This window comes from Hypanus sabinus, chromosome 14, assembly GCF_030144855.1.
Source record: "Hypanus sabinus isolate sHypSab1 chromosome 14, sHypSab1.hap1, whole genome shotgun sequence".
Classification (NCBI taxonomy): domain Eukaryota; kingdom Metazoa; phylum Chordata; class Chondrichthyes; order Myliobatiformes; family Dasyatidae; genus Hypanus; species Hypanus sabinus.
In genome coordinates, this window is record NC_082719.1 from 109,401,620 (window position 1) to 109,426,348 (window position 24,729).

General features: G+C 40.4%; 1 protein-coding gene across 1 annotated transcript in view; it reads left to right on the plus strand.

The window, feature by feature from the left end:
- srp72 (signal recognition particle 72) overlaps positions 1-24,729 on the plus strand; it is a 228,925-nt gene that overhangs the window by 49,567 nt on the left and 154,629 nt on the right. Inside the window, exons 5-8 of the mRNA XM_059989802.1 lie at positions 978-1,089; positions 4,920-4,951; positions 14,746-14,870; positions 14,958-15,015. Of these exons, the coding sequence (XP_059845785.1) occupies positions 978-1,089; positions 4,920-4,951; positions 14,746-14,870; positions 14,958-15,015 (327 nt within the window). The remainder of the gene's footprint in view (positions 1-977; positions 1,090-4,919; positions 4,952-14,745; positions 14,871-14,957; positions 15,016-24,729) is intronic.

Sequence of the window (24,729 nt, forward strand, 5' to 3'; positions counted from 1 at the left end):
TGAATACTGATGTCACCACCTTTGGTTTGGCCTGTGACAGTGGTGTCATTGCCAAACTTGTATATGGCATTGGAGCTGTGCTTGGCTACGCAGACATAAGTGTAAAGTGAGCAGAGCAGGGGGAAAACCAGAGTCTTGTGATCCACCTGTTCTGATAGAGATCTTGGATCCTATCAAATGCTTTGCCATGTTTTACATATTGTTATCTGTCAAACAATCAGAATCAGGTTTAATATCGCTGGCATATAGTGTGAAATTTATTGTTTGGCAGTAGCAGTACATAAAAATCTATACATCACATTAAGAAACTTACAAGGCATGTGACGGGTTGTTGGTGGTTCAAAAGCAAAGGAATTAGATTAAAAGCATTATGGATAACAATTTTTTAAAGTAAATTGTGGTAAACTATCACCACAATGAAGAGACGAGTGAGGGCAACGTGAACTCGAGGTGTGAACTCTCCATGACACTAAGACTGTGAGATTGTCCCTGGCTGCTGTACTTCATGTCTGTGAACTTTATGGCAACTTGGCCCACTAATACTGAGGTTTTGGGCCTACTCTGAGCTACTCCGGGGCTTTTAATCCAAAGGCTCTGATATATATGTACAATGTTTGAAATACATCCTATGGAAATGTTTGTTTGATGATGAACTTCAATAAAAAAGATAAATTACAAAAAAAAATTAATCCAAAGACTCACTGGTTCGGAATGCTGTTGTTGCTCACTTCTATTGTTTGCAAGATTTAGTTTTTTTTTCGTTCTCTGTAGGCACTGGGGGTGGTGGTTGGTCTTTATTAAATTGGATTCTTTTCAGTTCTTCTTTTGTGACTGCCTGCAAGCAAACAAATCTCAAGGTTAAGTTTATATATTCTTTGATAATAAATGCACTTTTAATCTTTGGATATGCATGTGTTTAAATTAGTAATGCATAAAGAAAGAGCAAAAGTGCAATGCTATTTAACTTTATTTCACAGGAGGATTTGGGCCTACCTGAAACTTCCTATGAATTGTGTTACAATGCTGCTTGCACACTGATTGGTGAAGGAAAGCTGTCTTTGGCTATGAATAAACTTCAGAAAGCTGAGGGTAAGTATAGTTTGCAAAAAATTAAAATGAACACTTAGTATATGTTAATAATATTAGAAATGACTGTGGTGTTCTGGTGACGTCATCGTCCAGAATGGCAGCTTAAGTAAATAGCTCCTCGGGAAAAATCCATCAAATATAAGATCTTTCGAAAATATCTGAATTGATAAGTGGGGGGGCAAGAATGGGGAAAAAGAATGGAGATTAAAATAGCATCTCTGCGGAGCCTATGGCCGAGAGGGGTGCAGCGAGTGGCTGTCCTATGCGAATGCATGGTAGCAAGGCTGACAGTGAGCCTCGTTCAGGTGAAGCGGCAAATACAATAAAAATTCTGGAAGAGGTACGGGGATTCCAAAAAGATATAAAACAGCAACTAAATAGTATCAAGTCAGAGCTTGCCAACATCAATCAAAAAATAGCCGTGGCAGAGACACGAATTGAGAACGTGGAAGATCACATGCAAAACGTAGAACGGATACCAAGTAAGACGATAAAAATATTAAATCAACAAGAAAGTAAACTGATTGACCAGGAGGGAAGATCATGACGGAAAAATATCAGGATATACAATGTTCCAGAAGGAGCAGAGGGTTTGTCTATGATGGAGTTTCTACCGAAGTTGCTGCAGGATGTGCTGGAGATTCCTTTGACTATGGAGCTTGAAATTGAGAGGGTGCATCGTGCGCTCACCCGCAGCCTACTGAAGACAGAGAAGATAAGCCACGCTCAATAGTAATTATATTCCTTCGATACAATACCAAAGCAGAGATTCTATGAAGGGCCTGGGGAAAGAATAGGGTGCTTTTGGACAGGAAATTGATATATTTCGATCAAGATTTCCCCCCTGGCGGTCCTGCAGACGTAAAGAATACTCTGAAGTAAAGCGAATATTAAAGCAAGGTGTTATGAAGGTACCACAGCTCTGAGGGGCCGAAGGAGCGGGAGCAGCCCCCCTCCTTCCGGGGAATCGCAAGATCGCTATTAACTCAGGACTCAGAAGCGAGAGACAACGCAACGGTCTTGACCATTGTTCGTAGGGGCACCTGTGTCACGTGCATGTCCCGGCTATGTGACAACTATCATGGGCATGAACACCCTCGAGCAATGTGGGGGTGGAGATTGCATCACCCTACTTTGATGGACAGCCACAACTCGGCAGGTAAAGATAAAAGGGGGCTGCAGGAGGCGGTACCCCCAGAGAGAGAGACGCTCCCGAAGAACTCGATCGCTCAACGCTCCCGAGAGAACTGGAAGCCGCACAACGCCACGCGTGCTCCTAACTCCTTTGGCCTAGGGAGTGGGTGACTGATGATACCGAGAAAGACATCGCACTAACAAAGGGGAAAACAACGCTCCCCTGATTTAACGGAGTGGCTGCGTAAAGACCCGGGCAAGTTCTCTTTTCGTTTTCACCGATCCCTCTAAGACATGTGAAACCCAGCCGGAGGGCAAAAGTCTGCAGACTTCTGAGTGACTTTTATATTTCCAACGGACAATATATTATCCCCTAGACAACAGTCGAGATTATTTCATAATGATGATTATTGCTATACCTGCGTTTTAGATTGAGTTTTACTGCCATATACGATTTGAATGTTTGTATTAACCCTGCTTTTTGTGCTCCCCTTTTGAATAAAACTTTTGAAAATAGTGCCATCAGACTCCAACGGACCTCTCTATCTTTGCTGGTGAGTTATCCAGTTACAGGATACGTAACAAAGGAAAGATTAGATTCCAAACTCCGTACCCTGCTAAACTGCGAGTGTTTTATGAAGATGGGATCCAACTGTATCAGATAATGGAAGAAGCGTCTACAGACATGAAGGCTAGAGGGTTGCCCGTCAGAGTGATCAGACTTAGGGAAAGCCAGTTATCCCGCTCTGCTTGGGAAATAGTGAGAGAATCGAGAAAGCAGGGAACGGGAGGAGGACGACAGAAATATATCAGGAAGAGACTGTGAGTTTTCCGAAGACAGCCCTCACCCCCTCCAGAAGAGCCATAAGGTTTGGCTAACTTTAAAAGTGTTGAGAAGCTAAACAGAAGCAAAAATAGACAGTGATATACCTATCTCGAGAAATACTTATTATAATGTGGATTTTATATTACTCAACTATTCTTTTTTATTCATTCATTCACTCCTTTTTCCCCCACCTAAATGAGTATATATAGACAATTGGGTCTTGTTCCAGGGAAGGTGGAAACTGTTCCGACGGGGTGGGTTGCACCTGAACTGGAGGGGGACGAACATCCTTGCGGGAAGGTTTGCTAGTGCTGCTCTGGGGGGGGGGGGGAGTTTAAACTAGATTTGCAGGGGGAGAGGAACCAGAGTGTTAGAGCAGATAGTGAGGTGGAGGAGGATAAAGGTCATGCGAGAGCTGCAAGTATAGTGCATGGAGTAAAGCCAGACCTAACATATAAAGAGGCTTTGAGGAAAGAGAAACTGAATAAAGGGTGTAAAGGTAGTAAGGTAGAAGGGCTAAAGTGTGTGTACTTCAATGCAAGAAGCATCAGGAGCAAAGGTGATGAACTGAGAGCTTGGATACATACATGGAATTTTGATGTAGTGGCCAAGTGGCTATTACAAAGACCTGGCTGGCACCAGGGCAGGAATGGATTCTCAATATTCCTGGATTTCAGTGCTTTAAAATGGATAGAGAGGGAGGAAAAAGGGGAGGAGGGGTGGCATTACTGATCAGGGATACTATTACCGCTACAGAAAGGGTGGGTAATGTAGTAGGATCCTCTTTTGAGTCAGTATGGGTGGAGGTCAGGAACAGAAAGGGAGCAGTTACTCTATTGGGAGTATTCTGTAGGCCCCCTGGTAGCAGCAGAGATATCGAGGAGCAGATTGGGAGGCAGATTTTGGAAAGGTACAAAAATAATAGGGTTGTTATCATGGGTGACTTTAACTTTCCTAATATTGATTGGCATCTAATTGGTTCCAATGGTTTAGACGGGGCAGAGTTTGTTAAGTGTGTTCAGGACGGGATCCTGCCACAGTATGTTGACAGGACGACTAGGGGGAATACAATAATAGATCTAGTTTTAGGTAACGAACCAGGTCAGGTCACAGATCTCTCAGTGGGTGAGCATCTGGGGGGACAGTGACCGCAGCTCCCTGGCCTTTAACATTATCATGGAAAAGGATAGAATCAGAGAGGAAGGAAAATTTTTAATTGGGGAAGGGCAAATTATGAGGCCATAAGGCTAGAACTTGTGAATGATGTTTTTGCAGGGAAATGTACTATGGACATGTTGTCGATGTTTAGGGATCTCTTGCTGGATGTTAGGGATAAATTTGTCCGGGTGATTTCTCTGCATCTCTTTTTAAATGGACACCTTTTTGTTCTGAGGCTGTGCGCTCTTGTCCCAGACTCCCTCACCATGGGAAACATCCTTTTCACATCTACTCTTTCTAGGTCTTTCACCATTAGTAAGGTTTCATTGAGATCCCCTCTAATCCTACTAAATTCCAATGAGTTCAGACCTAGACTCTTCAGATGTTCCTAGTATGATAACCCTTTTATTTCCAAACTTATCATTCAACCGTTCATGAATTCCCATGAGTACAGCCAAACAAAGCAGTGTTACTCTGGGGCCAAGATGCCAGAAAAATTGGAAAATCTTTCTCTTCTAGTTTTGGTAAAGGGTCATTGACTTGAAACATGACCCCTGTTTCCTCCTTCATAGATGTTGTCTGACCTGTAGAGTATTTCCAGCGCATTTCTTACTTCAGATTTTCACTCATTTCCTCCCCCCTGCATACACCACCCAGAAGGGGTAATTAAAATTACTACTTTTCTAATTCTGTGTACTTTCTTTTGATTTAGATCTCTGTCGGCAGTCATTTTCAGAAGATACTGTGAGTATTCCAGACAATGAAGGTCCTTTGATTCTTGTGCAAACTTTTTTTTGGCATTAATTGCATGCAATGAAATAGGTGTTAAATTGATTGGACAGAATCCCCCCATATTGTGGCATTAAAAAAACCTATCTTTCTGCATTAACTGATTTTAACTTGTAGAAGAAACTCCATGCTCCTGATTGGAACAGATGGTAGTAAAGTCTCACCACATTGTTACAGAGTCATAGCACAGAAGCAGGCTCTTTGGTCAATCTAGTTTGTGCCAAACCATTTCAACTGCCTACTCCCGTCAGCCTGCAGCAGGACCATAGCCTTCTGTTCCCCTATCGTCCATGTACCTGTCCAAATTTCACTTAAACTTTGAAATCGAGCCTGCATGCACCACTTGCGCTCATTCTATCTCCTGTACTCAATACTTTGATTTATGAAAGCCAATGTGCCAAAAGCTTTCTTTATTACCCTATCTGCCTGTGACATCACTTTCAATCAATTATTAACCTGTATTCCCAGATCCCTTTGTTCTACAGCACTCTTCAGTGCCCTACCATTCACTGTGTAAGATGTAGTTTGGTTGGTCCTACTGTAGTGCAACACCTTGTACAATCTGTATTAAATTCCATCTGTCAATTTCCAGCTGGTCCAGATCCTGCTGCATGCTCTGATAATCTTCCTTGCTGACCACTACAATACCAATCTTGCTGTCATTTACTGTTAATCACATTATCTTCTAGATCATTGATGGAGATGACAAACAGCAACAGCCCAGTACCAATCACTGTGTCACTTCACTAATAATAGCCTTTTATCAGAGGCAACCATCTCTGGCATCTCCCACAAAGCAAATGTCTAATGCAATTTCCTACCACATCTTGAATGTCAAGCAACTGAACGTTCTTGATCAACCTGCCATGATGGTCTCTATGTCTACCTTGCTAAGTCCATGCAGGCAACATCCACTGCCTTGGCTTCATCCATTTCAAGTCAAGTCACTTATTGTCATTTCGACCATAACTGCTGGTACAGTACATAGTAAAAATAAGACAACGTTTTTTCAGGACTATGGTGTTACATGACAAAGTACAAAAACTAGACTGAGCTACGTAAAAAACAACACTGTACTACAGACCTACCCAGGACTGTATAAAGTGCACAAACCAGTGCAGGCATTACAATAAATAAGAAGCAAGTCAATAGGGCAGTAAGATGTCAGTCCAGGCTCTGGGTGTCAAGGAGTCTGATAGCTTGGGGTAAGAAACTGTTACATAGTCTGGTCATGAGAGCTCGAATGCTTCGGTACCTTTTCCCAGATGTCAGGAGGGAGAAGAGTTTGTATGAGGGGTGTGTGGGGTCTTTCATAATGCTGTTTGCTGTGCGGATGTAGCGTGCAATGTAAATGTCCTTAATGGTGGGAAGAGAGACCTCGATGATCTTCTCAGCTGATCTCACTATCTGCTGCAGGGTCTTGCGATCCGAGATGGTGCAATTTCCTTTCTTTTCTTTTTTAATCTTTTTATTATTATTATTATTAATATCAACATAATAAGATTAATACATAGATAGTGGGATTACAAACTTACAAATTTATACTGAACGCGAAAGGACACACAAGCAATAGTTACAATGCAATTAAGTCTTCCCAAATCATGAATGATACAAATAACATATAAACAAAGCAAAACTATGTTATATCATAATATAAAAAATAACGAAAAAGAGAAAAAGAAAAAAAAAATTATGCTAGAAAACTAATCTAACAACCTAATAACGAATAAAGAGAAAAAAAGAAAAAAAAAAGAGGGAAAAAAATAATTTAAAAAATGGGCTGTTTATCAGTGACGCCAACTCCAATCCTCAACATATGTATAATCAAAACTGGAAAAACGAATAGGTTTGGAACAGGGTCTCATTACATCATATGAAAATATTGAATAAACGGTCTCCATGTCTTTTCAAATTTAATAGAAGGGTCAAATACAACACTTCTAATTTTCTCCAAGTTTAGACATAATTTGAGAAAGCCAATGAAATACGGTAGGGGGATTAATTTCTTTACAATTCAACAAAATAGATCTTCTAGCCATTAATATAAGAAATGCAATCATTCGACAAGCAGAATAAGATAAATGGATTGAGTCCATCATTGGTAAACCAAAAATTGCAGTAACAGGATGAGGTTGTAAATCAATGTTCAATACCGTGGAAATAATATCAAAAATGTCTTTCCAATATTTTTTCAAAAGTGGACATGACCAAAACATATGAGTTAAAGACACTATCTCAGAATGACTTCTGTCACAAATAGGATTTATATAGGAATAAAAACGAGCCAATTTATCCATGGACATATGAGCCCTGTGCACAACTTCAAACTGTATTAAGGAATGTATAGCACATATAGATGATAAATTGACAAACTGAAGCATTTTATCCCAATTCTCAATAGGGATAGTAAGGTTAAGTTCTCTTTCCCAATCATTTTTAATCTTATAGAAGGGCTCTGAATGTATTTTCATAATTATATTGTAGAGTTTTGATATTACACCTTTCTGAGAAGGATTTAGTTCTAACAAATTCTCCAAAATACCCGAAGACTCAAGATTTGGAAAGTACAGTATTTAAGAAATTCCTAATCTGTAAATATCTAAAAAAATGAAATCTAGGCAAATTGTATTTATTAGATAATTGTTCAAAAGACATAAAACAATTATCCAAAAATAAATCAGAAAATTGTAGTAATCCTTTAGTCTTCCAAGTTGAATAAGCTTGGTCTATAATAGAAGGATAAAAAAAGAAATTGGATACAATAGGAATAGTTAAAACAAACTGATTCAACCCAAAAAATTTCTGAAATTGAAACCATATATGTAAAGTATGTTTAACTATCGGATTGTCAATTCGTTTCTGCAATTTAGAAAGAGCAAAGGGAAGAGAAGGCCCTAAAATAGAACCCAATGAAAATTTTTGTACAGATTTAGTTTCCAGGTTCACCGAATGAGGGCTAAAAGATAAATCCCAATCCTTTAACCAACATATCAAATATCGGATATTAACTGCCCAATAATAAAATCTAAAATTAGGCAATGCCAATCCACCTTCCTTCCTTGCCTTCTGTAAGTATTTTTTTACCTAATCTAGGATTTTTATTCTGCCATATGTATGAGGAAATTTTTGAATCAACATTAGCAAAAAAAGATTTCAGAATAAAAATTGGTATCGCTTGAAATATACATAAAAACTTGGGTAAAATAATCATCTTAATAGCATTAATCCGACCTATCAGAGATAAAGATAATGGTGACCATTTAGTGAACAAACATTTAATCTGATCAATTGAGGGTAAAAAATTAACCTTAAATAACTCCTTATAATTTTTTGTAATTTTAATCCCTAAGTATATAAACGAGTCATTAACTAATTTAAAAGGTAAATTTCCATAAATTGGAACCTGTCTATTTAAAGGAAGCAATTCACTCTTATTAAGATTTAATTTATACCCGGAAAAATTACTAAATTGAGCCAACAATGATATAACTGCAGGAATGGATTTCTCAGGATCAGAAATAAATAATAATAAATCATCTGCGTATAATGATAACTTATGTATATCCATCCCACGAATAATGCCAAAAATGTTTGGTGATTCTCTAATAGCAATTGCCAAAGGATCTAAAGCAATATCAAGTAATAATGGACTAAGAGGACAGTCTTGTCTAGTACCCCGAAATAAACGAAAAAAGGCAGATCTTTGATTGTTAGTAAAAACCGAGGCTACTGGAGTATGATATATCAGTTTAATCCAGGAAATAAATGTCGAACTAAAATTAAACTTCTCAAGCACAGTAAATAAGTATGGCCATTCAACTCTATCAAATGCTTTCTCCGCATCTAATGAAATGACACATTCTGAGGTGCTACGTGAAGGAGTATAAACAATATTCAATAATCTCCTAATATTGATAAAAGAATAGCGATTTTTAATAAAACCAGTTTGATCTTCCGAGATAATTTGAGGTAATACTTTCTCCAGCCTGGACACCAGTAACTTGGAAAAGATCTTGGAATCTACATTCAATATTGGTCTATAGGATGCACAGGGTCAGTAGGGTCTTTATCTTTTTTCAATATTAAAGAAATGGAAGCTCTATAAAAAGATTGTGGCAGTTTACCCAATCTAACTGCTTCTTCAAAAACCCTGCATAACCAAGGAGAAAGAGTAGAGGAAAAACACTTTAAAAATTCCACTGTATACCCATCTGGACCTTGTGCTTTCCCAGAATTCATAGAGGAAATAACCCCTTTAATTTCTGCATCTGTAATAGGAGTTTCTAATATTGAAAGATCATCTGATGATAATTTTGGAAAATTCAATTTCCCAAGAAAATCATACATGGTATTATGATCATGAGGGAATTCAGAATAATACAGGGAGGTATAAAAATCTTGAAAAGATTTGTTTATCTCATCATGGTTAACTGTTGACGAATCTTAATAATTTGACATTTAACCAAAGCATTCTTCAATTGATTAGCTAACAGTTTACCCAATTTATCACTATGTATATAAAAATCAGATCTGGTTTTCATTAATTGATTTTCAATCGAAGATGTAAGTAATAAACTGTGTTCTATTTGAAGTTCAACCCTTTGTTTGTAAAGCTCCTTACTAGGAGCAGTCGAATATTTCTTGTCAATTTCTTTAATTTTATCAACCAATAAAAGAGTTTCCTTCTTAATACGCTTTCTCAAACCAACAGAATAAGAGATAATCTGTCCACGTAAATATGCTTTAAAAGTGTCCCAAAGTGTTCCGCAAGAAATATCATCCGTGGAATTAGTTGAAAAGAAGAAATCGATCTGTCCCTTCACAAATTTAATGAAATCCGGATCTTGCAGTAAGGTAGAATCAAATCGCCATTGCCTAACACTAGAAGCTATATCAATAAATTTAATAGAAAGTTTCAATGGAGCATGATCAGAGATGGCTATAATATCATAATTACAATCAATTACAGATGGAATAACTATCTTGTAACGATCAAAATCACTCATTTATTAGAAACGAGAGTCCAAAGCAGTAGGATAATTCTCATCCAGAAAGCTTCGAGCCTCAGATGTGGAGAGAAAAACACGCCGTGGTGCATTTGGAGGCGAGATTCTAAGCTTCTGAGGGTATAAAAGCGCTGGTTTTAGATTTTTCTCATAATATTCGGACATCATAGGTTTAAAAAGAAGCCTTGCCTTCATTACTTCTGGGCTAAAATCCTCCACTAATCTGAACTCGAAATCTTTGAATTTAACCATTCCTAAACGCCGAGCCACACGAATAAGTTGCTCTTTGACATGCACATAATGAAATCGAACAATTACAACAGGTGGTTTAGATGAAGACCTTGATGATCGGCGCATAATTCTGTGGGCGCGATCAAGTAACGGAGGACTGTCTGGGAATACAGATGGGAACGCATCCTTTAAAAGTTGAGCAAAATACTTCAAGGGGTCCCCTTGTTCAATACCTTCCGGGAGACCAAGTATACGTAAGTTCTGTCTTCTGGACCGATTTTCAAAGTCGACACTCTTAGCTTTAAGTGTTTCCACCTGTTTAATCGTCGAAGATAATTTCTGCTCCAGTTTTTCGATTATCAAATCTCACTTCCGAGCGTCCTCTTGCAAAGTTGCGATTAGAGCTTGCTGCTGTTTAACTACTGAATCAGTCTTATCCACAGAATCCTGGAAAGCATTTAGATCTTGTTTGAAAGTTTGTCGTTGTTCTTCAAATTTTTCATTTAAAAGCTCCAATAACATATCATAAGTCAATTCAGTACGCTTAGGATTGGTCTTTTTTTTCCTTCCGTTGCCGTTAGAATCTTTCCCAGGGTCTCGCCCTTTAGATCTCAAAGCCATTTCTGTACTCATTTCTTCAAAATTCACAGGACACTCTTAAAGATAAGTCCAAAAAAGTAGCAAGAATCTTTTGGTGTAGGTAAAAGTAAGTTAAATAAGGGTGATCATAGGTTAAGAAAAGTAAAGGTTATGGAGCGAATCTGAAACAGTACTCACTCCATGAGCGTTTCCTGGTGACCTCCTAGATGGTACAATTTCCGAAGCAGGCAGTGATGCAGCTGCTCAGGATACTCTCAATACAATCCCTGTAGAATGTGATGAGGATGGGGGGGGGGGTGGGAGATGGACTTTCCTCAGCCTTTGCAGAAAGTAGACACTGCTGGGCTTTCTTCGCTATGGAGCTGGTGTTGAGGGACCAGCTGAGATTCTCTGCCAGGTGAACACCAAGAAATTTGGTGCTCTTAATGATCTCTACCGAGGAGCCGTTGATGTTCAGTGGGGAGTGGTCGCTCCGTGCCCTCCTGAAGTAACTTCCTTGGAAAACTCTAAGATGGGTTAGATATGATGTAACACGCACCAAGCCTTGCTGATGATCTTTAATCAGTGCATGCCTATCCAAGTGCTCATATATCTGGTTCCTTAGAATACCTATCAATAAGTTTCCCACTACTGATGCCAGGCTCAGAGATCTGTAACTTCTTGGTTTATTTTCAGAACCTTTCTTAAACAGCACAAAAACATTAGCTATCCTCCTCCAATCCTCTGGTATCTTACCTGTAGTGAAGCATGATTTAAATCTCTGCTAGAGCCCCAGTAATTTCTACACTTGACTCCTGTAGGATCGAGAAGCACCTTGTTAGGCCATGGGGATTTATCCACTCTAATTTACCCCAAGACAGCAGACATCTCATCCTCGTTGATCGGTAGAGAGTCCATGAAGGCAATGTTGCTTTTCGTCACTTCTATAGTCTCTATGTCTGTTTCCTAAGTAAACAGATACAAAAACATTGTTTAAGATCTTCCCCATCTCTTTTGACTCCATATATGGATTATCATTTTGATCTTCCAGAGGACCAATTTTGCCCCTTGCAATCAGTTTGCTCTTAACGTATTTGTAGAATCTCAAAGGATTTTCCTTTAGCTTGTCTGCTAGGGCAACTTCATGCCTTCTTTGAGCTCTCCTGATTTCTTAAGTGCTCTCTTGCATTTCTTATACTTGAAACCCCTTTTTATTGGGCATCTGTTGGATTCTGCAGCGAGAACCCCATCTTTCCTGGGCTTCGTACATCCAGCGTGTATGACTTTGGTCCTGCCAAATCCCTGTTTTGTGTGAATGCTGTGTGATTTACTGCTCCCAGCAATCACCATCAGCAAGAAATAACAGATTGTACACTGCATACAATTATAAAGTATATTTAAGAATGTTAGCTTAAACAAGCAGTTACTTATAGAAAGATGAAAAATACCCATTATTATTAAACAGTCAAATGTTAAACGTTTGTATATTTAATTGGAGTTCATCTTGAACTTAACTGTCACTCGCGCGCTGAACCCTTGGTCTGCGTGATAGCAAATATCACCTTCTGAGTGTCACCTGAAATCTATCTCAAACAAACAGGTCTCCCACAGGAGTATTGATCCTTCCTTCTTGAAGCCAATCATCTGCACAAAGCACCTTGTGCAACTGGGACAGCACCCTCAGCCATCTTCCCTCCTGTCGTCTTCCAGCTCCCGTAAAAAAAAATGATCTCCCCACACCAACGTTCTCTAGAACCTTCTCCCAATTCCACCACCGTGATTGGTGGATACCACATTCCTAAGTCGAACAACAAAGCTTCTTCTTATCTTAGGTCAAACCCAAACAGGCTTAAAGAAGAACGACTGCTCTTACAGAACTGCTAAAGTGAAATACCAACAGCACTGCAGTAAAAAAAATCTTAACCAGGGCATTACCTACTCCATAGCATCTCATTTGTTCCTAACTGCCTATACCTGCTATGCACCTCCATTTTTTTTTTCTTAACCAGGTCCTCAATATTTCTTGAAAGTCAAGGTTTCTTACACTGTTATCTTTAACTTTCATTCTGACAGGCACGTACGAGCTTTGTACTCTCAAAATTTCACTTTTGAATGCTGCCCACTTTGCCTGTGCACCTTTGCCTGTCCCAATCCACACTTGACAGATCCTTTCTGATATAATTAAAATTGGCCTTTCTCCAATTTAGAATCTCAACCCATGGACCAGATCTACCTGTTTGCATATTTACTTTGAAACCAATGGCATTATGACCACTAGATGCAATGTGTTCCTCTACACAAACTTCTGCCACCTGTCCTGGCTCATTCCCTAATAGCAGATCACGTATTGCACACTCTCGTTGAGACTTCAATGTACTGATTATGGAACTCTCCTGTACACAGATTAAGGAAACTTTCCTGAACACATTTGACAAACTCCTCAATCCCATCTAGTCCTTTTACAGGAATCCCAGGGAATATGTGGAAAGTTAAAATCACCTACTATTAGAACTTTTCATTTCTTGCAACAGTCTGTGATTACTTTTATAAATTTGTTCCTCTAAATCTTGTGGACTATAGGGTGGTCTTTGATATAAGTATTAGAATTGATGTTTTGATGTTTCTTATGATGGGGGAATCTAAGAGCAGAGGACACAGCCTCAGAGTAGAGCTGTGTCCTCTTAGAACAGAGATGAGAAATTTCTTTAGCTAGATAGCGGTGAATCTATGGAATTTGTTGCCACAAATGGCTGTAGAGGTCAAGTCATTGGGTGCATTCAAGGCAGCAGAGGCAGATAGATTCTTTAAAAAGCAAACACAAGGAAATCTGCAGATGCTGGAAATTCGAGCAACACACACAAAATGCTGGTGGAACACAGCAGGCCAGGCAGCATCTATAGGAAGAAGCGCTATTGACGTTTCGGGCCAAGACCCTTATTCAGGAATAACTGAAAGAAAAGATAGTAAGAGATTTGATAGTAGCAGGGAGAGGGGGAAATGCAAAATGTTAGGAGACCAGAGGGGTGGGGTGAAGCTGAGAACTGGAAAGGTAATTGGCAAAAGAGATACAGAGCTGGAGAAGGGAAAGGATCATGAGACAGGAGGCCTAGGGAGAAAGAAAGGGGGAGGGGAGCACCAGAGGGAGATGGAGGACAGGCAGAGTGATGGGCAGAGAGAAAGCAGAAAGGGGAGGGGGAAAAATAAATAAATCAGGGATGGGGTAAGAAGGGGAGGAGAGGCATTAATGGCAGTTAGAGAAGTCAATGTTCATGCCATCAGGTTGGAGGCTACCCAGACGGTATATAAGGTGTTGTTCCTCCAACCTGAGTGTGGCTTCATCTTGACAGTAGAGGAGGCCATGGATAATCTTGACAGTAGAGGAGGCCATGGATGAACACCTGAAGCTGAACACCTACGCTCCATCTGCCAGAGAAACCAGGATCTTCCAGTGGCCACACATTTTAATTCCATGTCCCATTCCCATTCTGATATGTCTATCCATGAAGTTGAACTTCAACTTCAACTTTCTAACTCCGATACTCACTACTTTGATTTCAGAAGGGCAGTGTGCCAGAAGCTTTCTTTTGAGTTCAAGTTTATTGTCATTCAGCTGTACACATGTGTATAACCAAATGATCCTCCAGATCAAGGTGCACAACAGTACATATAACTAAGCACAAAGTACACTGCAAATGCTGTGGTCAAATCAACACATACAAAAGCTGGATGAACTCAGCAGGTCAGGCAGCATCTGTTGAAATGAGCAGTCAACGTTTCAGGCCAAGACGGAGGGCTGCCTGACCTGCTGAGTTCATCCAGCTTTTGTACAAGTACATATAACTCACACATATAACCCATTCTGGAAAATCTATTCAAATATTGATTTGTGTTCCCTGTGATTTTGCAGTGAAACATGCTGAATTTTCATTGTAGGATATAAGCGACGAGGAAATTGATGCTGAACTGGCAATAATTCATGCCCAGATGGCCTATGTTATGCAGCTTCAAGGACGGAATGATGACGCTTTGCAACTTTACAATCAAGTGATCAAACTAAAGTAAGAAATGATTTGCCAGTCACATGTTTAGAAGATGATAACGTGTGTTTCGGTGTTGGTCACATGTATTTTGTTCCATTCTTACAGGCCTTCAGATGTTGGACTCCTTGCAGTAACTGCCAATAATATAATTACACTGAATAAGGTACATCAGTTATCTGTATTGTCTCTACTTTCCTGGGAAGTTTGATACTTATTTATCAGAATATTGAAGATTAACTTGATTAAGAACATAATCGTGTTCTCTAAAGTAGCACTCTTTGCTGAAGGACTATTTGCATTATAAATAAATACTGCAAGTAATTTGGATGAGAAGTGAAGGACATTTGCAGATGACACGAAGGTTTGAGGTATTGTGGATAGTGTGGGAAGTTGGCAGGTTACAGCAGAACCTAGCGGGCACATTTAATAGAGCTGTTAGGGAGGGTTTAAACTAATTTGGCAGGGGATGGAAACCAGAATGATAGGACTAAAGAAGAGGAAAACAAATAAATCAAAGATAGTGTGCAACAGAGATGATAGAATGAACAGGCAGGAGATGAGGCATAATCACAGCCAGTGGGATGAGTTACAGGGCAATAGAGGTGTGGTGCAGTTAAAACAGAAAGCAACAAATACCGGACTGAGAGTGTTATATTTGAATGCATGCAGCATAAGGAATAAAATGGACGATCTTGAAATTTGGCTGCAGATTGGCAAGTTTGATGATGTGGCCATCTCTGAAACTTGGGTGAAGGATGGCTGCCATTGGGAGTTGAACGTCCAAGGATATACGGTGTATTGGAAAGATAGGTCAGTAGGCAGAGGGTGTGGTGTGGCTCTGTGCACGAGAAATAATATTAAATCTTTGGAAAGAGATGACATAGGATTGGAAGGTGTAGAGTCTCTATGGGTTGAGTTAAGAAATGGTAAGGGTAAAAGGACCCTAATAGCAGTTGTATACAGGCCTCCATACAGTAGCCGGGATGTGGATTACAAATTACAGCAGGAGACAGAAAAGGCGTGTCAGAACGGCAATGCCATGATAATTGTTGGGGATTTTAACATGAAAGTGGATTGGGAAAACCAGGCCGGTCCTGGACCTCAAGAGAGAGAATTTATAGAATGTCTAAGGGATGGCTTTTTAGAACAGCTTGTTGTTATGCCCACTAGGGGATCAGCTGTACTGGATTGGATGTTGTGCAATGATCTGGAGGTGATAAGAGAGCTTAAGATCAAGAATCCCGGATGGTCTGTTGCTTCCCTGGTGCCAGGGTTCGCGATATCTCAGATCGAGTTTTCAGTATTCTCAAGAGGGAGGGTGAGCATTTGGACATCGTGGTCCATGTAGGGACCAATGATGTGGCTAGGATGAGTGAGGAGGTCCTGAAAGGTGAGTTTAGGGAGTTAGGCACCGTTAAAGGACAGGACCTCCAGAATAGCAGTCTCCGGATTGCTACCAGTGCCACGTGCAGGCGGGTTTAGAAATAGTAAAATAACGTAGATCAACACATGGCTGAAGACATGGTGCAGGAAGGGGGGCTTCAGATTTATAGATAATTTGGGCAGTTTTCCAGAGAAGGTGGGGCCTGTTGTGGCGGGACGGTTTACATCTGAACTGGTTTGCTAGAGAGGCTCCAGTGGATTTAAACTAGATACAAGGGGGAGGAGAACCAGAGTGTAGGAACAGATGTATGGGAGAAGGAAGAAAAAGAAGATAGTAAAGTTATTTGCACTGTTAGTGATAAACAGAGAATAAAAAGTGGAGAATTTCTTAAATGCATTTATTTTAATGCTTGTAGCATTGTAAGAAAGGTGGAAGAGCTTAGAGCATGGATTGATACCTGGAAATATGAAGTTGTAGCTATTAGTGAAACATGGTTGCAGGAGAGTGTGATTGGCAACTAAATATTCCTGGATTTTGTTGCTTCAGGTGCAATAGAATTGGAGGGACAAGAGGGGGAGGTGTTGCATTGCTTGTCAGAGAAAATATTTTAGCGGTGCTCTGGCAGGATAGATTAGAGGGCTCAACTAGGGAGGCTATTTGGGTGGAATTGAGGAATGGGAAAGGTGCAGTAACACTTATAGGGGTGTATTATAGACCACCTAATGGGGAGCGAGAATTGGAGGAGCAGATTTGCAAGGAGATAGCAGATATTTATAGTAAGCACAGGGTTGTGATTGTGGGAGATTTTAATTTTCCACACATAGACTGGGAAGCCCATACTGTAAAAGGGCTAGATGATTTGGAGTTTGTAAAATGTGTGCAGGATAGTTTTTTGCAGCTGAAGGAACTCAGCAGGTCAGGCAGCATCTGTTGAAACTTTGCTCGTTTCAACAGATGCTGCCCGACCTGTTGAGTTCATCCAGCTTGTTTGTAGGTGTTGATTTGACCATAGCATCTGCAGTGTACTTTTTGCAGCAATACATAGAGGTACCAATTAGAGAAGGGGCAGTATTGGATCTCCTGTTAGGGAGTGAAATAGGTCAGGTGACGGAGGTATGTGTTTGGGAGCACTTCGGGTCCAGTGATCAGAATGCCATTAGTTTCAATATAATTATGGAGAAGGATAGGACTGGACCCAGGGTTGAGATTTTTGATTGGAGAAAGGCTAACTTTGAGGAGATGCGAAAGAATTTGGAAGGAGTAGATTGGGACAATTTATTTTATGGGAAGGGTGTCAAAGAGAAATGGAGGTCATTTAAAGGAGAAATTTTGAGGGCACAGAATCTTTATGTTCCTGTTAGGGTGAAAGGAAAGGTTAAAAGTTTGAGAGAGCCATGGTTTTCAAGGGATATTGGAAACTTGGTTAAGAAAAAGAGAGATCTACAATAAATATAGGCAGCATGGAGTAAGTGAGGTGCTCGAGAAATATAAAGAATGTAAAAAGAATCTTAAGAAAGAAATTAGAAAAGCTAAAAGAAGACATGAGGTTGCTTTGGCAAGTAAGGTGAAAATAAATCCAAAGGGTTTCTACAGTTATATTAATAGCAAAAGGATAGTGAGGGATGAAATTGGTCCCTTACAGAATCAGAGTGGACAGCTATGTGTGGAGCCAAAAGAGATGGGGGAGATTTTGAACAATTTCTTTTCTTCGGTATTCACTAAGGAGAAGGATATTGAATTGTGTAAGGTAAGGGAAACAACTAGGGAAGTTATGGAAACTACGATGATTAAAGAGGAGGAAGTACTGGCGCTTTTAAGGAATATAAAAGTGGATAAATCTTCAGGTCCTGACAGGATATTCCCAAGGACCTTGAGGGAAGTTAGTCTGGAAATAGCAGGGGCTCTGACAGAAATATTTCAAATGCCATTAGAAATGGGGATGGTGCTGGAGGATTGGCGTATTGCTCATGTGGTTCCATTGTTTAAAAAGGGTTCTAAGAGTAAACCTAGCAATTATAGGCCTATCAGTTTGACATCAGTGGTGGGTAAATTAATGGAAAGTATTCTTAGAGATGGTATATATAATTATCTGGATAGACAGGATCTGATTAGGAGCAGTCAACATGGATTTGTGCGTGGAAGGTCATGTTTGACAAATCTTATTGAATTTTTTGAAGAGGTTACTAAGAAAGTCGACGTGGGTAAAGCAGTGGATGTTGTCTGTATGGACTTCAGTAAGGCCTTTGACAAGTTTCCGCACGGAAGGTTAGTTAGGAAGGTTCAATTGTTAGGTATTAATATTGAAGTAGTAAAATGGATTCAACAGTGGCTGGAAGGGAGATGCCAGAGAGTAGTGTTGGATAACTGTTTGTCCTGTTGGAGGCCAGTGACTAGTGGTGTGCCTCAGGGATCTGTACTGGGTCCAATGTTTGTCATACGCATTAATGATCTGAATGATGGGGTGGTAAATTGGATTAGTAAGTATGCAGATAATACTAAGATAGGTGGCATTGTGGATAATGAAGTAGGTTTTTTAAGCTTGCAGAGAGATTTAGGTCAGTCAGAAGAGTGGGCTGAAAAATGGCAGATGGAGTTTAATGCTGATAAGTGTGAAGTGCTACAATATTTTGGTAGGGTTATTCAAAATAGGACATACATGGTAAATGGTAGCGCATTGAAGAATGCAATAGCTTAGAGTGATCTAGGAATAATGATGCATATTTCCCTGAAGGTGAAATCTCATGTGGATAGGGTGGTGAAGAAAGCTTTTGGTATGTTGGCCTTTATAAATCAGAGCATTGAGTATAGGAGTTGGGATGTAATGTTAAAATTGTACAAGGCATTGGTAAGTCCAAATTTGGAGTATTGTGTACAGTTCTGGTCAGCAAATTATAGGAAAGGTGTCAACAAAATAGAGAGAGTACAGAGGAGATTTACTAGAATGTTACCTGGATTTCAACACCTAAGTTACAGAGAAAGGTTGAACAAGTTAGGTCTTTATTCTTTGGAGCGTAGAATGTTGAGGGGGGACTTGATAGGGGTATTTCAAATTTGAGGGGATAGATAAGGTTGACGTGGATAGACTTTTTCCATTGAGAGTAGGGGAGATTCAAACAGGAGGACATGATTTGAGAGTTATGGGGCAAAAGTTTAGGGGTAACACGAGGGGGAATTTCTTTACTCAGAGAGTGGTAGCTGTGTGGAATGAGCTTCCAGTAGAAATGGTAGAGGCATGTTCGATATTGTCTTTTAAATTAAAATTGGATAGGTATATGGACAGGAAAGGAATGGAGGGTTATGGGTTGAGTGCGGGTAGGTGGGACTAGGTGAGAGTAAGCATCGGCACGGACAAGAAGGGCTGAGATGGCCTGTTTCCGTGCTGTAATTGTTATATGGTTATCTGTTACCTGGTTAAATGGCAAAAGTGGGCCCGTATTCACCACTTCATCTGAAGCTCAATCCACACTCGCAGCACTCTCTGCGTGAAGAAGCCCCCCCCATGTTCCCTTTAAACTTTTCCCCCTTCACCTTTAACCCATGTCCTCTGGTTTTTTTTCTCCCCGAGCCTCAGTGGAAAAAGCCTGCTTGCATTCACTCTATCTATACCCATCATAATTTTATACACCTCTATCAAATCACCCCTCATTCTCCTACGCTCCAGGGAATAAAGTCCTAACCTATTCAACCTTTCTCTGTAACTCAGTTTCTCAAGTCCCAGCAACATCCTTGTAAACCTTCTCTGTACTCTCTCAACCTTATTAATATCCTTCCTGTAATTAGGTGACCAGATCTGCACACAATACTCCAAATTCGGTCTCACCAATGTCTTATACAACCTCACCATAACATTCCAACCCTTATACTCAATACTTTGGTTTATAAAGGCCAATGTGCCAAAAGCTCTCTTTACGACCCAATCTATCTGTGACGCCACTTAGGGAATTATGTGTCTGTATTCCCAGATCCCTCTGTTCTATTGCACTCTTCAGTGTCCTATCATTTACCTTGTATGTTCTACCTTGGTTTGACCTTCCCATTATGGAATGTTTTTAACTTTGCGATTTATTAACTCCTCCCACAAAGATTCAGCATGTCACCGCTTTCCAAAGATGTAATTCCATCTCTTACCAGCAGAGCCATACCACTGCCTATCCTTTGATGTTAAACTCGCAACTATGCTCTTTTAGCACCTTATTCAGAATGCTAACCACCTTTAAATACAACATCTTGGGTCCTACATTGTTTGCCCTTTTGAATTTTGCCTCTGTGGTACAATTTAACTTTTTGCCTGCATTTATACTGAATCATTGGCTTGTCCTTCCTTACATTCATGTTACACCCATTATCTACGTGTAAGCCTGCTGGCTTATCCTCAGCTGTATCAAACTGGTTCCTATTCCCCTGCCATATTAATTTAAACCACTCTCAACAGCTCTAGTAAATCTGCTCTCAAGAATATTGGTCCTCCTCTGATTCAAGTGCAATTCATCCCTTTTGTACAGGTCCCAACTGCCACAGGAGCTGCCAGTTATCCAGAAATCTGAATCCCTGCCCCCTGCTCCAGTTCTTCAGCCAGGCATTTATCTGCCTCCTCATTCTATTCCTGTCCTCACTGTCACATGGCATAAGCAGTAATCCTAAAAGGACTTGGTTCTCAGCCTTCCTAACTTCCTGTCTTTTTTCAGGACCTCCTCCCTTTTTCTTCCTGTGTTATTGGTACAGATATGGACCACAAATTCTGGCTGCTCAGCCTCCCTTTTCAGAATATTGTGGACGCGTCCAGAAACATCTTGTACCCTGGCACGTGGGATGCAAACTACCATCTGTGTTTCCTTTTCACATCCACAGAATTGCCTGTCTGTCCCTCTAACTGTAGAGTCCCCTATTACTACTGCCATAATCTTCAGTTCCCTACCCTTCTGAGCCACAGGCCAGATTCAGTGTCAGAGGCACGGCTGCTGTTGCTTCCCCCATGCCAGAATTAAGACCATAAGATACTGGAGCAGAATTAGGCCATTTGACCCATCGAGAGTGCTGCCATTTCATCATGGCTGATCCACTTTTCCTTTCAACCCCTATCTCCTGATATCTTCCTGTATCCCTTTATGCCATGGCCAGTCAAGGAGCTATCAACCTCTGCCTTAAAGATACAGAAGACAAAGTTGGATAATCCATGTCAGAGCTGTGTAAAAAGAGCCACCTTATAATCAGGAGGGCGATCAAGATTTCAAAGACAGAGTTTCATAATTGTTTCTGAGTTGAAAAGCGACTAATTAGCAAGAGGGATTCATTAGAAAGGGCCAATAAGAATAATTCAATTGCAAGCAGAGTGGCCATTCATTTGGGGTGTGCCAGTGCTTGGAGTGGCTTAACAGGTTTAGGTGAGGTGCATTGTCTTGTAAGTTTCTGTCTCTCTACGTCCTTATTTGCTCATTCCTCAACTGTTAGGGGAGAGTAGATAAGTGAGAATGGCTACAGGGGCAGTGTTTTGTGTGGGATGTGGGAAGTCTGGGAGACCTCTAGTCTCCCAGATAAATGCATCTGCACCAGGTGCACTGAGCTGCAGCTCTTGAGAGAATGTTTAAAGGAACTGCACTTGCAGTTTGATGACCTTCAATTCATGCAGGAGAATGAGGCGGTGATGGCCAGGTTTGCTGGTGTTATTTGGAAGGGTCTAAACTAATTTGACAGGTGGATGGGAACCTAATTGATCATGCTAAAGATACAGTGGTTGGTTTACAAATAGAGGAAATGTGTAGTTGGACTCCTAGCAAGGAGAGGCTGACAATAGGGAAAAATTGCAGTTAACAGGATGAGTTGTAGCATAAAGGACAGACAAAGTCAAAAAGGGTAAATACAATACTGAAATATTTTTGGAACGTGCAGTATATCAAATAAGTTAGATGGACTTGTAGCACATTTACGGATTGGCATGCATAATGTACGCATCACTGAATCATGGCTGAAGGAAGATTACTGCTGGGACTTAATGTCCAAGGATACACATTATATCGAAAGGATAAACAGGAAAGCAGAGAGGGTGGTGTTGCTGTGTTGATAAAAAAAAACTGTAAGGGTTGAAAGACCCTGATGGGAGCTGTATACAGACCTCGAAGTAGTTGTGAGGATGTAGCGGACAAATTACAATGGGAGATAGAAAATGCTTATCAAAAGAGCAATATTACAATAGTCGTGGGGGACTTGATATGCAGGTAGATTGGGAAAATCCGATTGTTGGATTTCAAGGGGGGAGTTTCTAAAATGCCTGTGAGTTGGCTTTTTAGAGCAGCTTGTGGTTGAACCCACTGGGGTTCAGCTCTTCTGGATTGGGTGTGGTGCATTGAATTGGAATTGATCAGAGACCCTAAGGTAAAAGAACCCTTTAGGGAAAAGAGATCGCAGTATCAGAGTCAGAATCAGGTTTATTATTACCGGCATGTGATGTAAAATTTGTTAATTTAGCAGCAGCAGTTCAAAGCAATACATAATCTAGCAGAGAGAGAAAAAAATAAATAATATAAGGCATTATAGTAAACAAGTAAATCAATTATGTATATTGAATAGATTTTAAAAATGTGCAAAAACAGAAACACTATATTTTTTAAAAAGTTTGGTAGTGTCCAAAGCTTCAATGTGCATTTACGAATCAGTTGGCAGAGGGGAAGAAGCTGTTCCTGAATCGCTGCGTGTGTGGCTTCAAGCTTCTTTATCTCCTACCTGATGGTAATAGTGAGAAAAGGGCATGCCCTGGGTGCTGGAGGTCCTTAATAATGGATGCTTTCTGAGACACTGCTTCCTAAAGATGTTCTGGGCACTTTGCAGGCTAGTACCCAAGATGGACTAGATTTACAAGTCAAGTCAAGTCACTTTTATTGTCATTTCGACCATAACTGCTGGTATAGTACATAGTAAAAATGAGACGACGTTTTTCAGGACCATGATGTTACATGACACAGTACAAAAACTAGACTGAACTACCTAATAAAAAAAAACAGAGAAAGCTACACTAGACTACAGACCTACACAGGACTGCGTAAAGTGCACAAAAACAGTGCAGGCATTACAATAAATAATGAACAGGACAATAGGGCAAGGTGGCAGTCCACGCTCTGGGTATTGAGCAGTCTGATAGCTTGGGGAAAGAAACTGTTACATAGTTTGGTCGTGAGAGCCCGAATGCTTTGGAGCCTTTTCCCAGATGGCAGGAGGGAGAAGAGATTGTATGAGGGGTGCATGGGGTCCTTCATAATGCTGTTTCCTTTGTGGATGCAGCGTGTAGTGTAAATGTCCGTGATGGCGGGAGGAGAGACCCCAATCTCAGATTCCTGGATTTTCTCACCGTTTAAAAAATTGTCTGCACATTTATTTCTACCTCCAAAGTGCATGACCATGTATTTTCTAACTTCATATTTCATGTCCCACTTCCTTGCCCATTCTCTTAATCAGTCTTAAGTCCATCTGCAGCCTTCCACAGCCTGCAGAAGGAAACACTTCTTGTCGTAAGTCCATAAGATATAGGAACAGGTATATTCAGCTCATCAAATCTATTCTGCCATTCAATCATGGGCTGATCCAATTCTTCCAGTCATCCTCACTCCCCTGCCTTCACCCCCATACCCTTTGATGACCTGGCTAATCAAGAACCTATCTATCTTTGCCTTAAATACATCCAACAACTTGGCCTCCACAGCCACTTGTGGCAACCAGTTCCACAGAATACCACCCTCTGATGAAAGCAATTTCTCCTCATCTCAATTCTAAATGGACATTCTTCAATCCTGAAGTCATGTCCTCCTGTCCTAGAATCTCTTACCATGGGAAACAGCTTTGCCATATCTAATCTGTTCAGGCCTTTTAACATTCGGAATGTTTCTATGAGATACCCCTCATTCTCCTGGACTCCAGGGAATGCAGCCCAAGAGCTGCCAGAAGTTCCTCATATGGTAATCCTTTCATTCCTGGAATCATTCTCGTGAATCTTCTCTGAACCCTTTCCAATGTCAGTATATCCTTTCTAAAATAAGGAGCCCAAAACTACACCTCCAAGTGTGGTCTCACGGGTGCCTCAGAGCCTAACAACAACACATCCCTGCTCTTTTATTTTATACCTCTAGAAATAAATGCCAACATTGCATTTGCCTTCTTCACAACCAACTCAACCTGGAGGTTAGCCTTTAGGGAATCCTGCACAAGGACTCCCAAGTCCCTTTGCGTCTCTGCATTTTGAATTCTCTCCCCATCTAAATAATAGTTTGCCCGTTTACTTCTTCCACCTAAGTGCATGACCATGCAGTCAACCTAGTATTTCATTTGCCACTTCTTTGCCCATTCCCCTAAACTATCTAATTCTCTCTGCAGACTCTCTGTTTACACAGCACTACCCACTCGTCCATCTACCTTTGTATCATCAGCAAATTTAGCCATTAATCCATCATTGCCATACATCGTAAAAAGCAGCGGTGCCACTACTGTCTGTTTTCTGCCGACCAGCCA